Below are 27,042 nucleotides of genomic sequence, written 5' to 3'. Positions count from 1 at the left end.
TTCAACAGTGTTAGTAATGTTTTATTTATACCATACAACATTTTATTAAATGGAAATTGTATGATGAGTAGGAGCAAAATAGTTCTTCTTCATGACAGGCATGCAAATCTGATCAGTCTGTATTGGTGTCATTTTTAAAAGTCAGTCAACAGCTTTTTTTCCCCATCAAAAGAAGACGTAAGACATAAAGTGACTCTTGTCGAAGAGGTTTGTGAAATATCAAGGCACGCACGGTGAAAGAATCCAAAGGTTGTTGTCTTGGCGACACGAGGTTATTATCCACATTGTCAGAAATCACAGAAAACTTCTCCAGAAGAAAAAAATAAAATAACAGAAAACAGTCTCTGTCTGTAGAAGAGTTAGATGGACTTCGCATGCCAGCATGAAAACGTTTATGTAACACGTCAACTTCTTCATCCCGTCATTTGGAAAAGATTGGCGAGCCCTTCTCATTGGTTCACTCCAAAGATGTAGAAAATTGCTGGAGAAAGAAACAAAAACAGAACACATGTTTATCTGTCATCGTAAATATGACAGCAGCTCCGCGAAACACTGTTGCCACGGCTACCGAGTTAATTTGGGAACTGGGCTACTGGGCTCACTTAAGGAAGCGTCGCTGCAGATTCCTGGCCAGTGAGCACATAGTTCAGACTTAAAACACGCACGTCACGGGCGTGTGAAGTTCTTGAGTCACAAACACGGTTGTTGTCATGGCTGACCTGAGAGTTTTAACATATTTTTTTATTTTGTATAAATATACGTGTCTGTCTTGGGGAAATTGTGATGTAGTTTGACTCAGACTGCTGCAAAGAACACACTTGCTTTCAGGTTTAAAAGAGGTTTACGATTCGGGACAGTCAAGCAAGCTTCTGGAAAATAAGTTTAAGTGTCAAAATAATGTCCTCTGGAAACAAGTGTGTGGCTAAAAATACTTGGCTAAGGGAGAGGTTGGCCCGTGTTATTACGGCTTTGAATGAGACTTTTGCTTTTATGTAATTGCTGGGAAGACTGCGTCACCGTCGAGGCTCCCGACAGGGAGAGGCCACATTTCAAAAATATCACCACCATGCGCCACCTCATCCTTAACAACAATGCGGATGTTTTCATTCCATTCTTTCAAGTGACAATTAGCGGCTGATACAACAGGGAGACGAACACCCTGACAACCCGAAGACTCGCATTCATCCGATGTGTCCAGACTCCACAGTGCTTTGAATGAAGGACGACTGGTGTCAATCTGACATGCTCACCTTTCTAATCGTTTGAACTCGGCAAATGTAGTCATAGTTTACATTTTGTCTCAAGTGACACTAACTGTCCACAACATTAGAAACATCATATCTAATGAGATACAAGAAATCATACCCAGACACATTTCTAATATTTTGCCCCTCACGTCAATACAAACACACAATGAGATTAGAAACTGCTCTGCGTGATTCAGAACTAAATACAAACACAATAATAACCTTCTTGTTTGTTGGGCCATTTACCCGTATGTTTTGTAATGATTCTTCTGATTAGATGGCAGCACGGTGGACTAGTGTGGAATATTCATTGAATGTTTGAGTGTATAGATACTTTGATTAATTATTGCTGCTAAACAAATATAAAACCTTTATGCTTTGAGAGATTGTTTTATGAAAATTTTTGATAAGGTCATGCGATCCACAAGGTCAATTTCAAGGTCAACAGTCCGAGATTACTAATATGCACCAAATAATACCCATTTTGTGAAGATTAATAGTTCATGAGATATAAGGATTCAAAGAAAGGTGGCTACGCCCCTTTTTGACAAATCGACCTAATTTGGAGGGCCGTAGCCCCCAATCCCCTGCTCCAATTAATTTAAAATGTTAGATTTTGTGTCGTGCCATCCATCACTATCAAATGCACCAAATTTCATTCAAATCTAAATCTGATTGGCTAATATTTTCAGATTTTAGGATGGCATAAAACGGCCATGTGGCCACTACTGTGGATGATGGACATGACGTAAAAATAGATGTAAATAGAGATTGAGTCAGTCACGCAGGAACAACATGGAAAGCAGCAATTTGATGGAATGTGTTTTGATCATTAACAATAATAGCAAAATGGGATCACGGTTTAGGTGTAGTGTCAAATAAATTGAATTTCTTTGCAGTGGAAGTAGGCAAGTAAAAAAAAAAAGAAAGTTTTATTTATTTATTTATTTAAATGTTTAGCCAAGTTATCAAAACGTTTATTTTAGCCTAAACAAAGGTCAGTAAGAAGTTAAACTTAATTTTTACTGTCTACTTGTGGTTCAGAGTCTGTAGGCTACTTTAAATAAATACATAAATAAATACATATGAAAGAAAGAAAGCATTAAGTGAAGGGATTGAACTTGAATCAATCCTTCTAATTTTATCTGTCTTTTTTATACAAGTAAACTTCCACTTAAGTAGCCGACGGAGTGGGACATCTTTGCCAGCTCAGTCGCCTTGTTCATGTTGTACCTTGTTACAAAGTTGTCACATCTCGTCATCCTCGTCGGTGCCGCTCAGGTGAGCGGTGGAGATGAGTCTCTTCCTCCCAGTCTGCACGGCTTGCAGGTTCTTGTAACGGACCAGAGCCAGCGCGATCTCCGCGTTCCACGCCGTACCGTCCTGCGGACAGCGGAAGTCGATCTCCTTGCCGGTGGTCATGACCACGGTGAAGTACACGAGGCCCCGCTTGTACTCCACGCAGTCCACCGTCACCATGCGTTCGAAGAGCAGCTCCTTGGCTCTGGAGCTCGAGCTCCACGCCGCGCAGGGCGCTTGGGCTGAGGCGGACTGACCCTTGCAGCTGCGCAGCCGGAGCCCCTCGTCGGTCAGCACGCAGCGCTTCTTCTTCCAAAGTTGCAGGAGACCCCCGCTGCGCTTCTCAAGCAGCCCGTCTCGCGTCACTTTAGCCGGGAGAGACATGGCGGGAGCGCTCGGACACCCGAAAGGCGGTCAAATCCACATCCCGCGTGGTGGGATTACATGGCTGCTGCTGCTGCTGCTACTACTGCTGCAGCTGCCCGGATAACGTGCAGTCAGTGGATGTGTTGGAGCATGCCCGGCGTGGAATAGAGAAACGTCCCCGCCCACCTCAGAGCACCTGTTCACAGACACCGACACACCCTCTCTCCTCATTCGTGACATCTCAAGAAGCTGCTTTGGCCATTGAGACCGAAACTAAAGGCAATTAAGGTAGGACGAGCTTTTCCATTCTTCAAATCAGACCAGCATGGGGTTGAGCCAATAGGCCACCAAGTCAGTTGTGAACAAACTCTGGAACTTAAAATGCATGGGCGTCATATTGTCACTCACTTTTGAGGGATTAGTGAAGTGTGGATACATTTGCGATGCTAGCAGTTTCAACACAGAAACCTCCCTCATTTTGTAACAACAACATTCTGATATGTCCATAAGTACAAAGGAAAATGTCAATTTTATAATTATAAAATGTTTTATTTTTGTTAATTTAAAACAAGAGCTGTCAAAACAATGTATCCCCATACTTTTGCAAACATGAACTAAGCTAAATTAGCTAATGATAAGAACGTTTTTTTTTTTCCACCTGATTTTGAATGATAGAAGCTCATGGTTTGAAGCCACAAGACATTCACCACCAATCTATGTGTTGTTGTTTTTTAAGCCAGTAACATAAAGCAATTCACTTAAACCAAGCCATGGATGGATCATCATCAAGTACTTCTGCTTTTGCAGCTAAGAATCATGGGAAATATAGTCCTATCCACTGCAGTCGTCAAGCTGAGCTTTCAAGCGGTTTAATTCCAGTGTTTCTGTAATGCATGACCGGCGCGAGGTAAACAGAACATCCAGCTTCCAATATCTGTCAGGACAGAGCAAAAAAAGGTTGCAAGATAATAGTGAAGGCATAAACTTCATGGACTTGTTTCGTGCTGTAGCATTTAGCATTAGCAATGACCACCCCCGTCGGCCATATTTCACTCCTTGCCGTTGATGACTAGCGATTCAATCTTTGTGAAATTGATAGTATTTTTAAACATCCTAGTTTATAATTTTAAAAATCTGATCACCCTGACATCGAGTTGATTCTGATTTCACTCGACAATGATGACCAACATGGAGACAGACTTTCAGCAAGAAGTTAATGAAGGCAGTTTACAGTGTGATTTTTACCTCCTTCGTCATTTTTTTCTCCTCTATTTCATCAAGTCAGGTTTGCTTGAGTTTTGAGGAACAAAACAAAAAATGATTTCAGCTGTCTTCTTTTTTCTTTTTTCTTTTTTCTTTTTTTTTACATTCGTCTGTAATGCTTTGAGGTCACAATTTGTACAATCTGAGTGGGATAAATCTGATTTCCCACTTTTCTTGAATGCCACATAAGACCCCAAGATCTCTATCAATCAACACTTCCTGTTCTAACACTAACCAATCAGATGCTAGCATACTTTAGGTAAATGCTAGTGAATGACGGAGAGCAGCAAATTCGACACATCAACTTAGATACTTGTACAAAAAAAATACCAAAATGTATGAACGTGTAAATAATAATTCTGGAAACATAAATGTACAAGTAAATATACATTTTAACATATTAATTTAAATGCTTGATCGTCCGGGTGTGGATCTTCGCAAAGCGGGGGCGTCTTTGTCGCTGGCCAGTGGCCGTACACAACGCTTCAAAGAGCGAATGCTTAACACGATATGGTTAATCTCTGCTAAAGCAATTACTATCTCCTTATTTAGAAACCCAACTGAAAAGTATTGGCACAAATAGTCGAGTAGTACGCTACGTGTATTTCTAGTAAGTTTTAGATTTTTTTCCCCCCGCAAATCTGCCACTATATAGTGGCAAATTTGCCACTTTATAAAGTGGCAAATTTGCGAGAAAACACTTGTAACTTTGCGAGTTTATTAAGTGGCAAATTTGCGATTTATTTTTTCGGAATATTGCCCCCGTCCTCTAAAAAATATTAAAATATATATATATATATATATATATGCGTGGCCCTAATACGCCATCGTAGATGTGTATGTGGGAAAAAAAGTTGCATTTTGAAATTAAAATTGGTAATTGTTGTTTTTAGTAAAATATTGAGTTTCCAGAGTAGATTAAAAGAAAAAAAAACAATAAAAGAAGAATTTCTCAAAATTCCTGATGCACAACCAAATTTGTGGATTGATGTAAAAGTACACAGAGAAACATTTATATCACCACCTTCTTAAGTAAAGGGAAAGTACAGTGATGGCATCGTGGATTAACGAATTGTCCTGCGTGTCTCACATCCTCGACATGCCTTCCAGGCCAGTGACACAATGCACTTCATGGGTGGATCGAACTCATGACTTTAATGCGGTCACGCCAGCGTGACGTGTTCAAGCGCTGTGTTATGAGAGGAATGTTTACTATGAATAGGTGCCATGTCTCTAAACTTGAGCAGTGTGGCGTGACGCTGTGTCCGTGAATTACTCACTTACCAACCAACAGCGGATCATTTAGACAAGATCTCAATAGTTTTGTTACATTCCACATGTTCCTGTTAGTGATACTGTATATAAAAGTGTCAGTGATTCCATTTGAGAATTCATCTTTTAGAGTATCCTCAAGTACCCGTATCCGGCCTGTTTTCCATGTCTCCCACAGCCAACACAGGTGTTTCAAACGATCAGCTAATCAGCAAGCCCTGCCTGATAACGATCCTCAGCTGTGTTGGCTGAGGAAGACATGGAAAACAGGCTGGATTCGGGTACTCGAGCAAATATGTGTTAAAGCTTCGTAGAAAATAGTAAAAGTAGGAAAATGTTATTTATTGTGATTAATTATGGAAAGTTCTTGACAGGTACTAATACATATTACATATATTGTTACAGCTGCAGTTGTTAAATAGTCCTTGAAGTAAAATTGGTTTAAGTATAGGGATGTAACGATATCCAAACATCACAATACAATATCATCACGATATTGTCTCGATATGATAATTATCCCGATATTGTGGGGAGGTTGGCAATAAAAAAAAAAAAAGTCACCTACAATCTCTAATAACACTTGATATTGAGGCACTTACTTGCTAATGCACTCACACATTGAGTTCCTCCACATATTGACTCGGCTCACAAACATATTACGTTCCCCTTCATCTGACCATGAGCATGGTTTTTAAACATAGAAGGGCCAAAACATGCCTTGTGAAAATTAAACTGCACTAAAAAACTAGCCACCAGAAGGTGCTAGAACGCAAATGGAAATCAACCTGACTTTTTCAACAGATGTGCTGCTTTTAATAGCGTGACATGACGACGGCAGTTTTAATATTGCGATATCACGATATTGCCGTTATCGTTACATCCCTAGTTAAATACACTAGTTATTTCAATTTTGGAAAACATTGCAACGGTCTTTGTACCGTATTAATGTACACACACCATGCAGTTAAAATACATTGGCACTGCCTGTCACAATTTCCACCAAAAGGCAGTTGGTTAAAAATAAAACAAAAAGGGCACCCATGAGTTTTTATTGGACAATGTCAAATCATGTCATCTTAGAAATGGAATATATTTTTTAATCCATCCATCCATCCATTTTCTTTACCGCTTTTCCTCACAAGGGTCGCGGGGGGGGGGGGGGGGTGCTGGAGCCTATCCCAGCTGGCTTCGGGCAGTAGGCGGGATACACCCTGAACTGGTTGCCAGCCAATCGCAGGGCACACAGAGACAAACAACCATACTCACAATCATACCTATGGACAATTTGAAGAGTTCAATTAACCTGACATGCATGTTTTTGGAATGTGGGAGAAAACCGGAGTACCCGGAGAAAACCCACGCAAGCACGGGGAGAACATGCAAACTCCACCCAGGAAGGCCGAAGCCCGGACTTGATCTCACGTCCTTTGCACTGGGAGGCGGACGTGCTAACCAGTTAGCCACCGTGCTGCCCCAATCCCTAGCTTTTTTATTTAATTTATTTTTTGTAATAATTGTCGAAAATTTCTACACCAGGTTTTGTATTGTATGGCAGATTTTGATGTTGCAAAAAAATAAGGTCTGTTTGGATTACATTTATTGAGTGTCATCTTCGGTGTAAATGTGTGCTCGTATGAAATGTATTTCTTTGAATACTTGAATTATGTATGACTGACAAACAGCCTGATGTTGTTTTTAGCCACATAATCTAAAATTCCAGTTTGCAGTTTAAAGCAGTTGGCTATAAAACAGGTCCACTTACCATTTGGCACACCTGCACCATCAAGCAAGGTCTGATAAAACCTGCATCATTTTTTGGTTTTGTTTTACTGCCATGCATTTATTCACCTGACAGTATAATTAGCAGCATGGAAAAATGCAGGCCCCCCCAAACTGAAACGGATGCACAGACAGAGGTATCATTTTAATAGAGATCTTGCATATGGTCACATGGATTGGTGAGTGCAGGTGTATGGAATGTTGTGGCTGCTGGATGTTTTTTGTCAAGCGGCAGTAAGGTCTTTCTGATGCCAGTCTTCTTCTGTCCGTTCCGTCTACTGAGTGAAAGGCAGACCTCCGGCCCCAGCTCCATATCCATATCCCTTTGGGCCAAAGTCTTTTGCATAGCACCCTGTAGAACAAAACAATGACTTGAGAAACATTTGAACATCATATCCTTCACATAATCTCTTAATTTTACCAAGATGTATTTTTTTTTTAGCAGTGTGTGCGGGGCTATTCATACTGCAATGGTTCACAAAGCAAACTTTGCTGTTGTGTGATACTGATTTCCACGATTCACATTTGCCCTGTGACTGACTAGTAGGTGTGTGTGTATCTTTAGTATGGCGCCCTCTGCTGGCTTCTTGTGTTCAAGACAGATCTGCCTCTCCCAATCTTTTTATGTCAATCTCCTTGAATGGGCATGCAACTTGAGTGTGACCTACAAAAATGATTATGCAGTGATTTGGACCAAGGAATATGATCTGTTTTATACCTTTGCAGTAGATTTCGCCATCCTTGTCAGCAAGTGTGGTCGACTCAAGGCCCTTACCACACGCCATGCAGCGGAAACAGCTAATCTTGTGCCATGACTGCAATTAAATAGAACGTGCATTATTCTTTTTTTTTTTTTGCAAACACACCTACGTGTATTCTTTCTTACACTGCCGGCTCCAATCACTCTCTCCGCAGCGTAAACGGACTTGCCACAACGACGGCACTTCTCGGACCCACCAAATTTCTGAGCAAACTTCGAAGGGTTCGGGTTGGTGGTTGGGCGATGAGGAGCAGCTCTGAGTGACAAATTAAGGTGCAAAGTTTTGACTGAAAAGCCTTGAATAAAAAAACAATACAAATTGTGCATTTTTATCTAGTAGTCCTCACTCTTCATGGGTGATACCCTGACCCTCGCCCTTGTCCATGGTAAGCGTCCCTGCTCCAACACCATAACCGTAACCCTTTGGCCCGTACTTCTTGCTGTAGCATGACTTGCAGTAGATTTCCTCCAGATGAACAGCAACAGTCGTACTGTCTAAGCCCTTCCCACAAGCCACTGAACAGATGCAACATACAGCAAAAGTCATACATACAGTATCTTTGCCATCTTTGAACTTATTGCTTTGGACTTTTATTGAGCAGTTATTTGTTTTCATCCAAATTCCATTGGAGAAATGTGCCATTGCGACACAGAAACACAAATACCATCATCACAATTCTGACTGTGTGAACCTCCTGCGGCAAATTCTTTTACTTGCAACTGGAGATTCAACCTTTGGTGCAACTTACCAGACTTGAGGGGCCCTGTGAAAGTGTTTTCATACAACTGGCGTGGTATCATGACTGACGACCAGCCCGAAATCTTGATTGTGTTTTGCCTACTGAGATGAGCCTCAGCTTCCCTGTGACCTTTGCGGCAAGTTTATAGTTCCAATCAACAGTCAATGCGTGTTTAGTCCGTTTTTTTTTTCTAATGCAATGCAATATGATGAAGCTGGGCTACTAATGCTACAATTACATTATCTTCCAGGCGGCCATGCCAGCAACCAAGGCCACCTTAGGCAAAACGGAATAGCCATGAGACATTGCCGGAGGGAAGAGGACGGGCAAATGTGACCTGTCAAGATTGCCCAAAGTGCCAAAACAGTGGCCATGACAGTCACAGAGACTAGGGATCAACCAAATTTTCGGCCACCAAAAATATTCGGCAAAAAAAGGCCTTTTCGACATTTGGCCGAAATAAAATTAAAGCTGAAAGAATATGGCTAAAATAGGATGATATGGTGACTGACGCAAGCAAAAAAAAACGGGCAAATGTGACTTGCCAAGATTGCCCAAAGTGCCAAAACAGTGGCCATGACAGTCACAGAAACTAGGGATCAACCAAATTTTCGGCCACCAAAAATATTCGGCAAAAAAAGGCCTTTTCGACATTTGGCCGAAATAAAATTAAAGCTGAAAGAATATGGCTGAAATAGGATGATATGGTGACTGACGCAAGCAAAAAAAACGGGCAAATGTGACTTGCCAAGATTGCCCAAAGTGCCAAAACAGTGGCCATGACAGCCACAGAAACTAGGGATCAACCAAATTTTCGGCCACCAAAAATATTGGGCCAAACATGGCAAAAACAGGCCTTTTCGACATTTGGCCGAAATAAAATTAAAGCTGAAAGAATATGGCTAAAATAGGATGATATGGTGACTGACGCAAGCAAAAAAAAACGGGCAAATGTGACTTGCCAAGATTGCCCAAAGTGCCAAAACAGTGGCCATGACAGTCACAGAAACTAGGGATCAACCAAATTTTCGGCCACCAAAAATATTCGGCAAAAAAAGGACTTTTCGACATTTGGCCGAAATAAAATTAAAGCTGAAAGAATATGGCTGAAATAGGATGATATATATGGTGACTGACGCAAGCAAAAAAACGGGCAAATGTGACTTGCCAAGATTGCCCAAAGTGCCAAAACAGAGGCCATGACAGTCACAGAAACTAGGGATCAACCAAATTTTCGGCCACCAAAAATATTCGGCCAAAAAAGGCCTTTTCGACATTTGGCCGAAATAAAATTAAAGCTGAAAGAATATGGCTGAAATAGGATGATATGGTGACTGACGCAAGCAAAAAAACGGGCAAATGTGACTTGCCAAGATTGCCCAAAGTGCCACAACAGTGGCCATGACAGTCACAGAAACTAGGGATCAACCAAATTTTCGGCCACCAAAAATATTGGGCCAAAAATGGCAAAAACAGGCCTTTTTGACATTTGGCCGAAATAAAATTAAAGCTGAAAGAATATGGCTGAAATAGGATGATGTTGTGTTGTTGTGTTCTGTCTGAATTAAACACCAAACGCGGGCGTGAGTATTCCGCCTCACTACTCGCTGGCGTTTCACCCTGTGAGTTTGTACCGGTTGGAGCAGCTTCATTATGGATGTTGTGTGTGACTTCCGACCCCAAAGCCGATTGGCTGGTGCAAAGACATACAGTATTTATTTAGTTTTAAACGTCGGTGAATATGCGAATGTGCTGAATTTAACTGCTGCCACGCCGTGTTCCGCTCCAAATACAAACGCCTCATCCGCCCCGCACCGCACGCATCCGTGCCCGTCCGAGCAAACTACATTGACTAGAAAATGCAATCGCACCGCCAGAAAATGCTCACTCTGCGTTTGGTGTTTAATGTATGTTTCATATTTTTTATTTATTTGATTTAATTGATTTATTGTTTGAAACATGAATATTACTTTATGCATTTGCAATGTCTTGACTTTGGTTAGGTAAGCTCAATCATAGCCATAAATGCAATGGTCGTAAAAAATGGCATCATTTTTTGGGGCGTTTCGGTTTTCGGCCTTCGGCCAAGCATTTTTTGGTTTTCGGATTCGACCAAAAATTTTCGTTTCGGTGCATCCCTAACGAAGACGAGCACAATTACGAATGTATGTTCCAGGCAAACAGGTGGTTGCTGGGAAGGTAGCCTAATTGTTGATGATAATTTTTACCGCCGCTGTCAAAAATCAGGTTTTTAGCTTAACATGCATGAGGTAAGATATCATTTCCGAAGTTCTGTGTGCGCAACCACGTTCATGTCTTCAAATATTCTTTCTCAAGTCAATAGTGAGGATCTCGCTATTTTGTGACAAGTGTTGGTCGTTAGATAGTAATCGGTGAACTCACAGCACAGAAAGCAGGACTTGTGGAATCGCAGACTGTCACAGACGACCTCCTCGGCAATGTAAACCGTCTTCTTACAACGTTCACACTGTTTTCCTCCTCCCCAACTCATCCTTCTTCAATGAATGCATGCATGAACAAACAACATATATTTCGTGTTATTTAAATGAGTTCAGATTACTTGGGAAAATGTGCACAAGTGTCGGTAGATTGTGGTTTTAAGTAGAAAAAAAAGTATAATGCAGGACTTTCTTAAGGTTTTACATTATCTCTTTGACTGCCAGACGTTTTCAGAAAAGGGATGCCGTGGGTGCCAGCCGATTTAAGCATTTTGACTGATCTTTTGACTGATCTTTCAAGGTCCACAGAAAATTATGTGTTTGGACTATGGAAACACACATTCTACCAAATGAAAGATTGGACTCTCATCTTTAATCAGAAAAAAAAGTTTGTTTCTACCTTATTCCGTTTTTGAGTAATCAACAATAGAAAATGGTTAGTTTCACCTCTGTTTTGAAACAAACGTCTTTGGCACTCCATAGGATTTTACTAAACGTTATTTAACGTTTTTGGCAGTCAAAGAGTTATGCAGATCTGTTTTTCTGTTTTTTCTGCGTTGTCTGGCCAAATCGAGATCCTGTAATTTTACTGCCGCCATTTGGCTGTGGTTCTGGTGCTTAATCGACAAGACAAAATATCTCCACTAAGGGCTGCACTAAACTTAGGGGAACGTGGAAAATCCTTTTTGGAATAGTGTGACGTGATGGGGAGCATACTGGCATCCTGCCTGCGTTTTGCTCTCAAGCCACAATGACTTTCACAGTCCGTTCTTTTTTCAGCCTTTCCAAATCCACGTTCCTCACAATGAAAGAGATCCAACCTCATCTACTCGCAACCGTTATTCTGCATCACTACTTCCAATCGGCCTGATGTCATTTATTATGGCTGACGGTCATGTTTTCTTACACTGGAAATATGTTGTATGATTTGTTGATTATTATTCAGGTTTGGCACTACTTAGATGCTATCTTGGATTCATTCTCTTTGGGACGGTATCTTATTTTAAGCCCTAAGCAATTTTTCAGGATTTTGCTTGAAAATGACATACCCAAAATAAAAAAATTCTATATTTGATAATTAAAAACAGCTTATATTTGAGCTGTGTTTGGGCCATGTAAAAATGCTGCTGTTCTGCAGTTTAATTTGATGTGCGACATCATAATATTCTTTCATGACTCACACAAATTCTTCTTTAAAGTCCGAGAGCATTTGCATTTCATAAAGCTATACAGCAATACGAGCTTGGCATCAATTTGTGTCATTTCATATTCATTTCTTGTGATTGGATGACATTTACTCAAGCAATGTACTATTACAGTCTTTGATGTTTTTAAACCAAACAAAATTAACTGGAACAAAAGATGAAAGGTTTCATTTAAAATCGTCTATTTTATTACAAACATACATTTGGTTCTTTTAGCATCTGCTGTTTTTCCCTCCGCTACAAAGAGTCAATAAACACTGATCTGCCAATTTTTGTTCAAGAGTGAAAATAGGAGAATAACTGTTCAAAGTCCTAACTGGAGATAATGGAATCACATTATTACATATGTAACAATGTTTGTCTAGAAACAGGCTGGGAGATAAGAAACAAGTATGAACATGTAGGATGACGAGAGAGTTTCATGCGAGTCGAAAACAGGTGAAAGTGGAAAGTCAGCACAAACATGAAAAATTTTTTGCGGCAGCCAGGAGTTGATTCTTTACTTCAATACTCCTGTTTTGTTACTTTTTAACTCTATGCTTCTTAAACCAGACTAGCACCGACGATGTCTCTGCCTTTTTTTTTTTTTTTTTGCAAACACGGTAGTTTTGTCTGGCAGTTGGCCTGTCTTGAACCGGAGGCGTTTACCCATCATGCATTGGCAAGCAAAAATAGTGAGAGCAGGAAGGAAGCGATCGAAGTTAAAGTGTTACATACCTGCAGTCAGTTGTTAGCAATTTCTGCCAGTCAGCAGTGGTGAATGTATGGCAAAAGTTGAATCAGAGAAGTAGCAGTGTTGTCGCACTTCCTCTGTTCCAAATGTGTTGAGAGGGGAGGGGCTTGTTCTGTTGTTGCTGCAGTTGACAGCCGCCCAAGCAAGTGCAGGAAAAGAGAATTTCTGACTCGCTGGCTGAGGGAGGGGCAAGGGAATGAGGAGGAACCGTACTTTTTTTCCCTCTCAGGGTAAAGATGGAAATACAAACTTAATTATCAAAATGCCTAGATGGCGTAGAATAGACGCAATTAAAAGAAATAGTTCTTCCCCTATTATGCTTGCTTGTGAAAAATGTATTGGGAGGTTTTTACACAGTGACATCGACTCTGTTAAACCTTATAAACCGTCTCTCATCAAATGTGGCGGTAACTTCTATTCCCTTTTTCAATATGATGACCTTTAACTTAGAATTGCTTTGAACAGACAAACCATAAAAGTGTTGTAACTGACAGACTAATTTCAGCCTCTGTTTTATTACGTGATTTCAAATGACCTTTCAGTCTTTGTCGTGAAAGGTCAGTGAATGCTTGAGAACATTTGTAAGACTGTTTGCTGGATCAATTGTTAGTTGGGGAGGAAGACTTTGCTACCATCATGTGGTCATTTGTGGTAATGAATCTAGATTTGACTCGATTTGACAATTTGACCACACGTAATAATCTGAACATTTTACCTCTCTTCTACTTAGTCCCCAAAAAGGCCAATGATCAAACGTCTCTACAGATTATCTTGATTGATTAGCGCGTCAAAAAAGAGTGGACCTCCTCAGGTTATTGAATCGGTGGAGGCTGGTGTCTATGGATCTCGCTCTGCTTCGTCTGTCCTTTCTTCCTTTCCTCAGTCTCTCCTTTGGTCTCTTGAGGTCGCCCTGATTTGTTGGAATTTAGACGTTTCTGGGGTTGGTGAAGGACTCTAGTTGATGGCCCGGTCTGTGCCTGATTTCACTTTCCTTTCTTTTCTTTGGTCCTTCCTCGGGTCTCCTGACGGCCTCACGACTCTGGCTGGAAGAGTTCGGTTTAGGTGAACGGTATGGGATTTTTTAATAGGTTTTAGGTGAACTAATGACAGGGATGTGATTTTTCCGCTAATTCGCGGAATTCCGCTTTTTTTATCTCCCCCCCAAAAAAAAAAAAATCAGATTTTTTTTTTTTTTTTTGTAGTTCATTCATTGTGTATGCACATGACTCCGACAGATAACATCTTCTGCTATAACAAAGACATTTGTGGTATGCTCTAATATGAGTTACTTTTCATTTGGTCATGATACAATTATTTGTTCATGAAATTTGAACTCTTCAACATTATTTATGTGTTAACTTAGTAATCACATTAGTTAGATATGATGATATTCTCAGTGATAGTTTTTAAAAGCAAAGGCAGTCCAATGTGTTTTTGACCTAGCTGGGTGCCAGCGGCCCCCAGACCCCCGGCTAAATTTTCAGATAATTTCACTTTGGTCAAATCACATCCCTGTAATGAATACACACTCACACGCACGTACACATACTCACCCATATACAAAAAAAAAAAGAGAGAGCAATGATGATGACATGTCAAATCGGTAAAATTACCGAATGAACAATACTGAGCTCTCCAGGAAGAAAAAAAAAAAAAGAAAGAGTGGTTTTGACCTTAAAAAAAAATGTCGGGTCATCACTTGTAAATGTTAAACCTGTTCAGTCTTTCCTTTCACAAATCCTTATGTGCGTGCTAGGAAGTGATGCTGTTCATATACTAGAGAGAAGAAACTTATTGTGATGATTGTTTATATAACACGTCTGACCTCTCACAAGTCATTCACGACAAAAATGACAGGACGAAGAGTTAGCTATTGCCATAATCACACTAAAGAAATAAATCTGTCGAAAATGAGGGGGGGGGGAGGACAAATAAGGAATATATTTATTGATAAATCATTTTATATAAATATTGTGCAATTATACATAAAGAGACCAAGTTGCATGGAATCCATCTACATGAACAGACATTTAAAGTGAACGATGGTTTGCAGGTTTAAAACTAACATTCTTGAATCCCTTCAAAATATTAAGGCAAATTCATTCTACAGTTCATTCCCTCTAAAATGTCCTTGTATAATATTTTCAAATACAGTAATCTAAAATTTGAAAAATGCCAGTAACACATTTGGCATGTTTTGTCTGCCCTTTGCAAATCAGCGTACGTCACGCCGAAAATGGATGGATGGTGTTTTCATGTACGTCGTCACTCCCGGTTGTCGACCTTTGCTTTAATTCAAGCGCAACCAAAGCCACTCCAACTGGTGGATATGCACGCACGCAGATCCAATTGGAATGAGCTGTACTCTGCGTAGTGCCTTGGCAGCCTCAGCTTCTCAAAACAGGTTACAGCTGTGGGAAGCGCACCTTCCACGATTTCCACCGTCATTTCTGCAGCTGGCACCTCCCATCCGATCCAGAACCTAATGAGACTCTTTAACTCACTAGGAGATGCTGCATTCAAAATAAATAACCTTTTTAGACCGCCTGGAAAGTCCTTTCAGATGTGCAGCTGCTGGAGCGATACTTACCATTTTCAATAAAGGTTTTCAAATAGCCAGAGACTCTAGATGCATCCTCAACATCGCGCTCATCAAAGTCGACCGCCTGGTAGCTCTCAAAGATGACTGTTGTAGACCAAGGCCACGTGATGCAATCCAAGAGCATCTGGAATGATATTCCAAGTCGTTCTCAGAGCATACTCGTCATCTTAGTATTTGGTTTGGCTCCACCCCATCCCATCCCATTTCTATGTTTCATATGCACGATAATGAAACGTCTTTGCTACCCAACCTGAGATGTGACTTATTAGTGAAATAGGATAGGGATGATGTCTCTTCGGTGAAGTAGGATTGGCCACAGACCTGTGTCTTGGAGTCCCCTTCGGAACTGATTGATTTGACCTCTTGTTCGCTCAACCACCTGCGGTGCAAAGACGTGTGGAAAATTTCTCAAACACCCTGTATTTACCATAAAAAAAAAAAAGAGTAGTGTATACTAGGGGTGTGAATTGCCTAGTAACTGCCGATTTAATTCGTATCACGATTCATAGGTCTCGATTCGATTCAATACCGATTAATCCCGATATGAATCTTTAAATTGATTATTGAGATTATTATTATTTTTTTTTTTACTCAAATTTAGAAAATGCTAACCTGTAAACTTGTACTGTAAACACTGTAAGATTTGTATGATTTTTTTTTTTTATCTGAAAATTCAGGCTTATAACTGAGCCACTGCATTTAACAAACAGGTTGCAGTCTGTTTCATGTTTGAACAGCACTGAAATAAAATATTAAGGCTTAATGTTACATTAATATAACGTTCTTCCATGCTTAATGTGTGAATCCTAACCCCAAGTAAGACGCTTTGTTGAATATTCCCATAAAAAATTGATGTTTCAAAATCGATTCGGCCGCATATCGAATCGATTCGAGAATTGCTCGCTCTAATATCGCGATATATTGCCGAATCGATTTTTTCCTAACACCCCTAGTGTAAACTAAACACTGATTTGTATTTACTAGTTTTTGTGCACGGTTGGGGGAAGAAGGAGCACAATACCCTGCCCACTCTGTTTTTTAGTATGAGGCTTCTGCAGTTCATACGGAATGTTGACTTTCGTGGCCTCACAATCTCAGTAATGTATGGCAGCATGTTTTCAATGGCCACATCAAGCTGCCACCTTCAGCGTGTGCTGTTGTTTGCAGTGTGAAGCAGCTAGGATAAAAACATTAAAAATAAATAAATAAAAAATAATAAAAAATAATTAATGAAGTAATACATAAAAAAACAGCACATCCAAATCTGAATCTGAGGCTGTGGTTTTCAGTTGGAAAAGGATGGACAGCGTTTTCCAGGTTGGCAAGTAATTACATACCTCATGTGGAGTAGTAGTGAGGATAAGCGGTTCAGAAAATAAATCAATAACTAGAAAAATTCCCGCAGAAATTTTGAATGGGACTGCTGACTCTTGCAAGGTGGAAAGACGCATGTATGTAGTAGTATAGTAGTAGGACTTTTAGTAGTAGCACTTGTAATAGCTAAAAAAAAACTGTATTTAAATAGAAGTCCATTCCATTTAATATAAAAAATAAAAATAATAATAATGTTTTTTTTTTTGAAAATGTATTTTAAAAAAAATGTAAATGAGCTGAACAGTTTAAAATTTAAACAACTGGAATCGGTCAAGAAATGTGGAAGTTAACCATAATCAACATAAACTAAAAGTATCTTACTGTCCCTTTAAGAAACATGCACATTCACGCACACACATTGGAGCTTTAACATACTGACGTCACGCACACACATTCAACTGAAATGAATGACAGACGCACACCTCGAACAAAAGCCTCTCACGACTTAACGGTTCAGGATGCAGATTCCACAAATGGCTCGTTAGAACGGCAAGGGTTTGGGGAACACGAGCATGTTCTCATTTTTTTAATCGGATGAAAAATGACCAAATGAGAGCAGGTTGAAAATAATAATAACACTGATGATGGTAATGATAATAATAATAATAATAATCCCAAATGTATATACCTGTAATGCTTTTCAAAGGACTCAAGGACCCTAATTTATCATAAACACGCATCTAATTCATATGTTGTGTTTGCTTATGACAGTCGTTTTCAGGGTGTTTGACTATACTAGAAGGAAATGAGAAACAAAAGTGACACATTTATATTACCACATGCAGAAGAAGCTTGTCAGACAGCCACTTCCTGTTGGCCTCATTTGGAGTGGGCAGATTCCACATCACGCAGAGTTGGTTGATGGTGTCAAGGTTGTTTATTTCACCGTCTCCACTGAGCTAGAAGGAAACCAAAAAGACCCGCATGTCTTTTTCATGCAAGCGTGCGTATGGGCAATAATTTTATTTGATCATGATTGCTATTACTGGTCATCAAGTTAAAATAATCATAACACTTGCTCAATGCCAGTTGGTTATGCCACAATAAAGCTCACCATTGCTACTAAGTCACGAATATCAAGATCGGGGCAATCCGGCACTGTTACTGGAGTTGTCTCCAAAGAACCGCCAAAGAGAGTGTGAATAATGGCCGGGCTGAGCCCCGGAAAACTCGGCCCTTGATGCAAAAATGAGTGGCCAATAATGCGCCCGGCGACAGCAAACATGTTGTTGTCCAGAAGTCCATCTGATACTGAGGGGATGAGATGATCAGGCTGGCCTTCAAAGATTTTGGTCATGGCTGCACTTCCTGAAAAAGGGGTGGGAAGGAAATATTGCAGTTTCGTTTTGTAGTGAAAAAACAAGAACGGAGATTGGCTATTATTTTTATTAAAATAAATAACGTATTATTTATTTATTCATTTTTAACAAATTGTCGCTCAAACGAACAAAGTAACGGAGCATCGTCTATGATAAAATGTTACGTAGACGTCACTATTCTGTGTGTTTTTGTGTTTGTGCTCAACCTAGATTTATACGGAACCCGCTTGTAAGCTTGAAAATGACCATCGACATCAGGTGGCGTTGAATTCCACTTCCTGTTGCAACGTCGCCTGAAAAGAAACATAAATTCTCTTGAAATCTGACATGGGACACAATGTGTAGGTTGACTGGAGATAACGATTTACTAAGAATTAAGTATAGAGTTAATTGTTGATTCCTGCATTTTCATCATCACACACCCCTGATTTTAAATTATTGCATTTCACTTATTTGGTCCGAAACTGATTTATTCATATATCGTATCTTTGTTGATCTATCCATACAAGCTAGGTATAATGACAAGCAGAGCGATTGAATGTCGCTCCACTGATGTCAAAAGTACCTTGAAGTTTGCATTCAAGTGGCGAGGCCCACTCAATGTCGTCTCTCTTATAAAAGGAGACTAAAGCCTGGTCTTGCAACTCTTTATCATTCCTGATGTCCAAGCTCAGACGCAGTGTTTCTGAATCTTTGTTTTTTTGGAAAAGTTCTTGTACAAATAGCCAACCAGCTTGTCTTGGATCTGATTCAGTTCTCCAGTCTAAGCAAAAACATGGTGAGGAAAAAGAAGAAGCTGTTAGGTAAAAAAAAAAAAAAAAGCTGTTTCTTTAATCATTTTAACTCATTTACTGCCATTGACGACTATAGACGTCATAAATTCATTTGAACTATTTATATTAGTTTAGCATTTTTTCCTCTTTTGTTAACAAGAGTATGAAAACCTAGAATTGTTTTTTTGTACATTTAGAACAGATATAAAATTTGTGATTAATCGTGAGCGATTAATTACGCAAAAAAAAAAATATCATCGTATACCCCACATTTTTAATAATCTTATCTTTAAAAAAAATAAATAAATGTAAGAATATTTTTTTCAAATTTTTAATAATCTTTTTTTATTTTTTTATTTTAAGAAAAGATTATTAAAAATTTAGGGCGTCAGGCGATTACCATTTTTAATCGTAATTAATCGCATGACTTCACTAGTTAACTCACGATTAATCACAAATTTTTTATCTGTTCTAATACAATAAAAAAAAATCTAGGTTTTCATACTCTTGTTAACAAAAGTGGGAAAAATGTTAAACTAATAGAAATAGTTCAAATGAATTTTTGACGTCTACAGCCGTCAATGGCAGTGAATGAGTTAATTGTCAGTGTTAAATTGGCACATTCAACATTGGTGTCTTATGGTGGTTTAAATGCATACCCTTTGTTGATGTGGTTTCCTCAGCTTGCTCCATAGATGTAGACACTGATCCAGTTGTGGTGAAGAACACTGACACGAAAGAATCTGCATCCTGTCAGAGTTGCAGTGAAATCTCGATTATGACATCTAAATTGCCGTTCAAGTCGTAACTTGAAGCATCTTTATATGCCTAAAAGCTGTCGAGCAAAGCTCTCAAAATGTCGGTGTTTCAGATGAAGGATTGTGCTTTGTACTACGGCTGGGTATCGATTCAAATTTCCTCGATCGATTCGATTTCGATTCTCAAGAGTTCAGTTTGAATCCATTTCGATTTTGTCATTTACATATGTTAATTTCCGTGGGATTGGCTGGCAACCAGTTCAAGGTGAAACCTGCCTCTAGCCTAAAGACAGTTGGGATAAGCTGCAGCACGCCCGCAAACCTATCGAGGATAAGCGGTTCAAAGAATGAACAAATGAACGAGTACATATTTAGTCTCTAAAGATAGTGGAGTGATATCATCTCCGAAAAGTGTCATTTGCTGAGTGAAAGAAGAAAATAAAGACGTTAATGAGCATCATCACATTGTTCAACGTTAACGCGTTTGATTGAGTCCGATATTTGTTCATGATGGAGGAAGCAGCGAGTGAGTGAAATGTTGTGTCCCACTCAATAATTGATCTACTACTTTCAACGTCATGCCTTCAAAACCTGGACAGTGAAGCGGAACCCTGACCGGAGCCTTAAAAAAAAAAAAGTTGATATAATGACGTGTAATAGTAAGACATGTTACGAAGGACGTGCTTACCTGTGCGAAGATCTGGCGCTCGTCTATTGCTGTTTTCTTTGCATTGAGTCTTTAGGGGTGGATGAAATTCTATCTCCCAGGTGACGAAGCTGGTTTAACTTGTCAGTGCAGGTACCGCAAAAGGCTACTTTAACTATTCTATATGTGTTCCCTCAGGCAACAGCACGTTTAACCTTTTAACTGCCTGCTCATCCAAACACTTTTTGAGGGATCGCATTTAACTGGAAAGAGGATTGAGACAATTATAAAGTGTTTGGAAAAAGCAATCCTACACATCCTGTTGATATTTATGCATTGCCCTTCAAAAATCATTCTTTAAAATTGTGGAATGTCGAACAAAGAAGCTCTTTAAATGACATTTTAATGCGAAAATTCAACAACTGTATTAAGCCACGATGCACGTTAATATTTCTTGATTAACACTCGCAGCCGTTTTCACTGAAGCAACCCCCTTCGCTCCCGGCTGTTTTACTTAATTTTGACTGATTTTGCAAGTCCCTTTAAATATTGTGTTACAAAAACATGGAACCTACCAAAGAAAGATTAGAGTATCTTCTTTCATCAGGAAAAAAAAAGTATATTTATATATTTTTATGTTTTGCAGAAATTAGCATTAGAATATAGCTAAGTTTAATCATTATTCACAAATCAGTTTAAAACACTGGGGAAAAGTGCTTTTTGCAACATGTCCCTGGTTGATCTCTTATACTCTGCTGCCACCTGCTGGCCGTTTTTGAAATAACTACCATTGCTTTAAGGGACCTCTTCATGTCAGAGGCTGCATCAAAGCCTTCTTTATGCTCGAGCATAAAATAAAATAAAACAACTTATTTAAATGTTTTTGGGGACCATAAAATTTAACGTTTTTATTTATTTTTTGGTTAAGAGATGTTCAGATTCATTTTGCATATAGAAAACAGATAGCATGACTAAAAAGTAAATAAAAATTATTCAACAATGACACTGTAAAAATAGACACTTAGGTTGTTGTAATTCTACTGAACTGTTGTGCGAGTGTCTTCCATATTTGCAACATCAAAGTGCAACTCCACAACAGACAGACACACACACACAACCTTCCAGATGTCCCTCGGGTTACAGTAACACAAGTGTCCCATTGTCACAACAGCGTCTGTCAGGGTCTGCCTCCGAATGGGGGTGGTGGGGGACGGGGGGGGGGGGATGGTACACCCTCATGGGCCATTAGAAGATTAGCTATGACATGACCTCCCTTGCGCGCACACAAAAAACGCATACGCACACACTTGACACATTTTGCACTCTTCTACCCATAATCCCTCAGTCATAAGCCACTTCCCGTTTCGTGAGGCAGACAAACAAAGCAACGCATCATGTGAGTGTGTTTGCGAGCGTCTGACTTTAGCGCGTCTACCAAACAAGCTGAGCAAAACAAACAAAAAAAAAACACAAAAAAAGGGGATACTGCGTTTTTGTGAGTATAATATTTGGAGCTTAGCAAATGTATTGATTCTGGCATGTAATGTATGTAATATTTGCATGAGGACGTTGGGTTTGTGTTTACAGTGTGGTCACATGTTTATCCATTTACTGGCATGCAAGGTCAATGACGATGCGAGGGCTACATAGACCCATTTAAGTGATGGTGCCGCCAAATCAGTGCCTGAAAGGTCGCCATATTAGTTCATTTAAAGTAAATACAAATTCTGAATTGTAATCCGTATTGCTGAGGCAGCACAAATGTCAGATAATACTTGTAATAACATAAATAAAGCAATATTATTTCTGATAGTCAGGTCTGGTTGTTTGCTTTTATTGATCAGGGACTCATTTCACTCAGAGACTTCAGCATTTTGTTGCTCCCTGATGAAGTTTTCCTCCTTTTAGCGATTGAGATATGTCTGAACATTTTTTTCATTTTAAATTGATATGAATGTCAAGGTAGATTCGATCACGGATAAACACGTGACCCTGCATAAACAGATTCGTACATTTTGTTCCGATCAGATTTGACAGCGAGATGAACATCCTCACTTAATTTAATGGGAACATTCTTGGGGAAAATTATTATTAAATATTAATTAAAAAAATATAATAATTAAATACTATAAAATAAGTCCACATTTAGAAGTTGCACAGAAACAAATACCCAATGCAGATGAACATATTTAAGGCATGGTGCCGTGGTTCTTAAACTTTGTACAACAAGTACTATCTAAAAAACAACAACAATTTACCTGTGACCAAAAATTAGGATACAGTAAAGTAGTTGGTTCATCGAAACATGAGAGATTTTATTCCAAAACGTACATTATTATTTGCACAGTTTAAGCATTAACACTGATTTTAAATTTAGGAAAATGAAAAAAAAATTTGGGGGGGTGCCGCTACAGTGATATGGAAATGTATTTATTTATCATTAGGATGAGAAAACCTTCTTGTTATAATGAAAGTTTTTCTATTTCTAAGTGCTTACTAGGCCTGTGTAAGACTTTTGTGGGTTTAAATGTAGATCCATCTGCTTTTACCTCCTTTTTCACATTGAAGAAGTGGAGCAAATTAGATAAATTAATTAACTCATTCTTTGCCATTGACGGCTATAGACGTCAAAAATTCATTTGAACTATTTCTGTTAGTTTCACTTTTTTTTTCCACTTTTGTCAACAAGAGTATGAAAACCTAGGAAAAAAAATGGATTGTACATTTAGAACTGATATAAAATGTGATTAGTCATGAGTTAACTATTGAAGTCATGCGATTAATGACAATAAAAAAATGTAATCGTCTGACGCCTCTAAATTTTTAAAAATATTTTCTTTTTTGTTTAATTACTTAATTATTTAAACTCAAAATTAATCAAAAATTGTATATCTGTTCTAAATGTACAATACATTTTTTCTAGGTTTTCATACTCTTATAGAAATAGTTCAAATGAATTTTTGACGTCTATAGCCGTCAATGGCAGTGAATGAGTTAATTAAGCAATCGATGGGTCACTCCTTCGAGTTGCTTGTTCATTTGCCAATTCTCACACCTCTGCGTATGCTCATGTCATATCCTATGTTAGTATCTTTTAATTGTTTTGTTTTACACCACTAAATGATGACTTAATTACTATTAATTACACACACAATATAGGCAATGCTGTGTGGCTAAGTAGGCATAGACAGCACACACACACAAGCCACACTCATCCAGCTAATGGACCGGCCCGCCTGTGCTGTATCCGTGGCTTGTATTTCATCCCAGACAGGGGAGGGAGCACAGCCAACAGGTCCATTACTGGCAGGGAGATAGTGATTGTGATTAGGGGAGGAAAAGGAGACCAAAGGGGCGGGGACACGGCTGCAGGCGTACTGCGGCAGCAGCCGAGCGGCATGACGTGGTGGTGGAGTAGAATGTCACACATAGAAACACACACACACACACACACACACACACACACTTGCATCTCAGAGTGACTGAAGCAGATTCACTCAGCGGCATGCAGATTGGAGGGCAAACTCACTTGCTGCTTTGAGTCCTGATGCTCACATCAGGTGAGTGCTTGTTTTACATGACATCTTGTTCAGCGTTTTCTTACAAATGTACTGATTGTGTAGTTATTTATCTACTCATGGTGATTCATGGGAAATTTTGACAGTGTTTGTGGTTGATTTAATGAGAGGGGATTTTTAGAGAGAATGGCATACATCTATTGAACAGGGATGAAAAGAGGGGGGGTGGCTGGGTGAAACAAGGGTCCCGTTACCAGGAGTGATGCCATCAGCCTGAGTCAGCATCGTATTGACTGGCTTATGAGTCAGTGCGGCATATAGGGTCCATCTGTGACAAATCATATAGTTCTAGATCAGGTCAGATAAGTCTTACTTTGGTTTTGTTGATAGTGTGAGTATAGGCGACTGGAAAACTCGCAAATGCAGCTGACTCATTTTTTGTGGGGGTCTATGAGTTACACAAACTGAATTGATTGCATTGCCTTATCACTGCATCACAAGGCTGAAGAAAAAGCTCAGGAATGTCTGTGGTCGAGTTCACCAAAAAGTATTTTGTCATTCTGACAGTGACACAATGCGTGCCATTGAAGGCCATTGTACCGTTTTCAGTTGAGACTATTTTAGAGTGCGAAATGCAATTTTACTGCCAAATGATGAGAACACCGGTTTTGCCCAGGAAAGTCACTTTGAAAATGAGTCACTTTAGTGCGGGCTTTTTGTGATTGGCTCAAAGTGTTGTTACTGTTTGTCACAGCTTCCTGTCTTGGTGAATGGTTCGGTTCTGCAGACCAATGAGAGGGCAGCTGTGCGGATGCAGCAGTGATCCAGGAAAAAACAGACCATTGTTCCTGGGACGTCGGAGAAGTGGGACCTCGCGCCCTCCCCTCCGCCAAAGACGAAGGACCCTGCTGGCAGGTAGGACACTCATTTGGGTCAGAGGGTTTGGCATCCATCATAAGCAGCCTCGTGTCTTGATTAATCTGTTGTCACATCCAGGAACGCTGTGTTTCGTTTGTGTCACTAAATTAGCAAGTTACTAATGAACTCATTCACTGCCATTGACGGCTATAGACGTCAAAAATTCATTTGAACTATTTCTATTAGTTGAACATTTTTTTCCCACTTTTGTTAACAAAAGTATGAAAACCTAGAATTTGTTTTTAGAAATACAGTTATAAAATGTGTGATTATTTGTGAGTTAACTATTGAAGTCATGCGATTAATTACAATTAAAAAATTTAATCGCCTGATGCCATTTAAAGATTATTAAAAATTCAGGGCGTTAGGCGATTAAAATATATATCATAATTAATCCCATGACTTCACTAGTTAACTCACAATTAATCACAAATTTTATATCTGTTCTAAATGTACAATAAAACAATGTAGGTTTTCATACTCTTGTTAACAAAAGTAGAAAAAATGTTAAACTAATAGAAATAGTTCAAATTAATTTTTGACGTCTATAGCCGTCAATGGCAGTGAATGAGTTAAGGAAGGACAATAGTTACAGTGTTGTTAAGTTTCTTAATTGAGATACAATTATCTTCATATTGTTAAAAATAAATAAATAAATACACAATGATATACTGTATATCCAACACGTGCACTGATGTTAATTGATGTCCTTCAGTTCACAGACATGAGGCATGTGTTACGAGCGCATGTGTTGACTGTGTGATGAGTCACTGTTCATCACAAGGTTGTGTGTGTGCGTGTTAGAGGGGCTTCTGTGTGTGTGCTTCTGTAAGCTGACACGTTCAGTGAAACATTGTAAAGTCATTAGAAGTTATTTTATGTCATCAGGTCATTTCACCCCTGCTATGTGCTCTACTTATAAAAAGGTACAACTTGGTACAGGGATGAATTACTAGTGTCAAAAGCTATTGTTGTTCACATCATGTCCAGCAGATGTCAGTATCATACTGATGGATTTACTATGGCATAAGATTGGTGCCACAATTACATAATGGAAAGATTGTATTAGAATGTGTTTTTAATATTTTTGAGTTCTTTGGGCATCTATCTATCTATCTATCTATCTATCTATCTATCTATCTATCTATCTATCTATCTATCTATCTATCTATCTGTCTGTCTGTCTGTCTGTCTGTCTGTCTGTCTGTCTACAATATTGGCTGCTTGCAGAAATCACAAAATAAGATGTCTCTTTGAAGGTAAATGGAGAGGCAACGGCTTTTCTCTTTCTCTTTCTCTCTCTCTCTCTCTCTCTCGCTTTCTTGGTTGAGCAGAGAGGGGAGGGTGAGCAGGTGGGAGAAGGGGAGAGGGGACGATGATGAGGGCATGCACGGATGCCTTTTTGCTATGTCGAAAAATGTGCATCGTCCTAAAAAAACAACATGGTGCCTTGAATGACAACCGCTGGCTGTATTTTCAGTTATCATACCTCCCAAATCTATATGTATCTACCTATGTGCATGATTAAGATATATCCAAGACTAATTATGTTTTCAAAAACAAAAAAAGAACAAATACATATTATGTTTTTAATTCAGTATTTGTGTTCTTGTATTTTCACTTGTTATGACATCAAATGCAGCTTTTTTTTTAACATTTGGGATGGCTACTTACAACAAAAAAAAACATTCAAGTACTATAAATCCAACTGCATATTTTACATGCTGAAACGCTTATGCTAAAATGTTCCCACAAGTCTCTTGATAATAAGTTTTATGAGGCAGACCAAATCATTTTGCAATCTCTTTCTCTCCCAGATGTTGTGATCCTTCATCAGTTTTCTATTTCCTTCTTCCCCCCCCCCCCCCCTCTTTTCCCATCTCTTCAATCTCACCACCTCCCATCTCCCTTTTCTCATGCAAGGATACCAATGATACAATATTGCACGAAAAGCTTTCACTTGGGTAAGATACACACCGGTTCGATTGGCTCTAGCTCTAATCTAGTTTTT

At 39.2% G+C, this 27,042-nt stretch overlaps 3 protein-coding genes across 6 annotated transcripts in view; 1 reads left to right on the top strand and 2 right to left on the bottom strand.

Annotated features, from left to right (window-relative positions):
- On the bottom strand, window positions 1-3,158 carry phlda3 (pleckstrin homology-like domain, family A, member 3). The gene is made up of 2 exons (XM_077567980.1): window positions 2,481-3,158; window positions 1-481 (listed from the first exon to the last, which is right to left on the bottom strand). The coding sequence occupies exon 1, from the start codon at window positions 2,928-2,930 to the stop codon at window positions 2,496-2,498; it is 435 nt and encodes a 144-aa protein (XP_077424106.1). The 5' UTR covers window positions 2,931-3,158; the 3' UTR covers window positions 1-481; window positions 2,481-2,495.
- nav1a (neuron navigator 1a) overlaps window positions 3,074-27,042 on the top strand; it is a 121,958-nt gene continuing 97,989 nt past the window's right edge. For all 3 annotated transcript variants that reach the window (XM_077567936.1, XM_077567932.1, XM_077567924.1), the window contains exons 1-2: window positions 3,074-3,200; window positions 24,868-25,028. The gene's annotated coding sequence lies outside the window, so the exon portion shown is untranslated. The remainder of the gene's footprint in view (window positions 3,201-24,867; window positions 25,029-27,042) is intronic.
- Window positions 7,359-13,267, bottom strand: LOC144055557 (cysteine and glycine-rich protein 1-like). Of its 2 annotated transcripts, none has more exons than XM_077571634.1 (6): window positions 13,108-13,267; window positions 11,130-11,242; window positions 8,334-8,502; window positions 8,113-8,242; window positions 7,945-8,041; window positions 7,359-7,578 (listed from the first exon to the last, which is right to left on the bottom strand). In XM_077571634.1, the coding sequence occupies exons 2-6, from the start codon at window positions 11,236-11,238 to the stop codon at window positions 7,502-7,504; spliced, it is 582 nt and encodes a 193-aa protein (XP_077427760.1). In that variant the 5' UTR covers window positions 11,239-11,242; window positions 13,108-13,267; the 3' UTR covers window positions 7,359-7,501. The 2 variants fall into 2 exon arrangements, with proteins under 2 accessions (XP_077427760.1, XP_077427769.1); XM_077571643.1 differs by having other exon boundaries at window positions 11,130-11,239.

Source organism: Vanacampus margaritifer, chromosome 1, assembly GCF_051991255.1.
Source record: "Vanacampus margaritifer isolate UIUO_Vmar chromosome 1, RoL_Vmar_1.0, whole genome shotgun sequence".
NCBI classification, from domain to species: Eukaryota; Metazoa; Chordata; class Actinopteri; order Syngnathiformes; family Syngnathidae; genus Vanacampus; species Vanacampus margaritifer.
Note: the sequence above shows the minus strand (reverse complement) of the source record. Positions and strands in the feature narration are given on the sequence as shown.

Excerpts from the sequence above, each read along its gene's own strand:
- phlda3 (XM_077567980.1), bottom strand. The coding sequence starts at position 2,930 with ATGTCTCTCCCGGCTAAAGTGACGCGAGACGGGCTGCTTGAGAAGCGC.
- LOC144055557 (XM_077571634.1), bottom strand. The coding sequence starts at position 11,238 with ATGAGTTGGGGAGGAGGAAAACAGTGTGAACGTTGTAAGAAGACGGTT. Across the intron at positions 8,042-8,112 it reads GAGTGATTGGAGCCGGCAGT|TCATGGCACAAGATTAGCTG; the intron begins GTAAGAAAGAAT and ends ATTTAATTGCAG. Across the intron at positions 7,579-7,944 it reads TGGCGAAATCTACTGCAAAG|GGTGCTATGCAAAAGACTTT; the intron begins GTATAAAACAGA and ends TTTGTTCTACAG.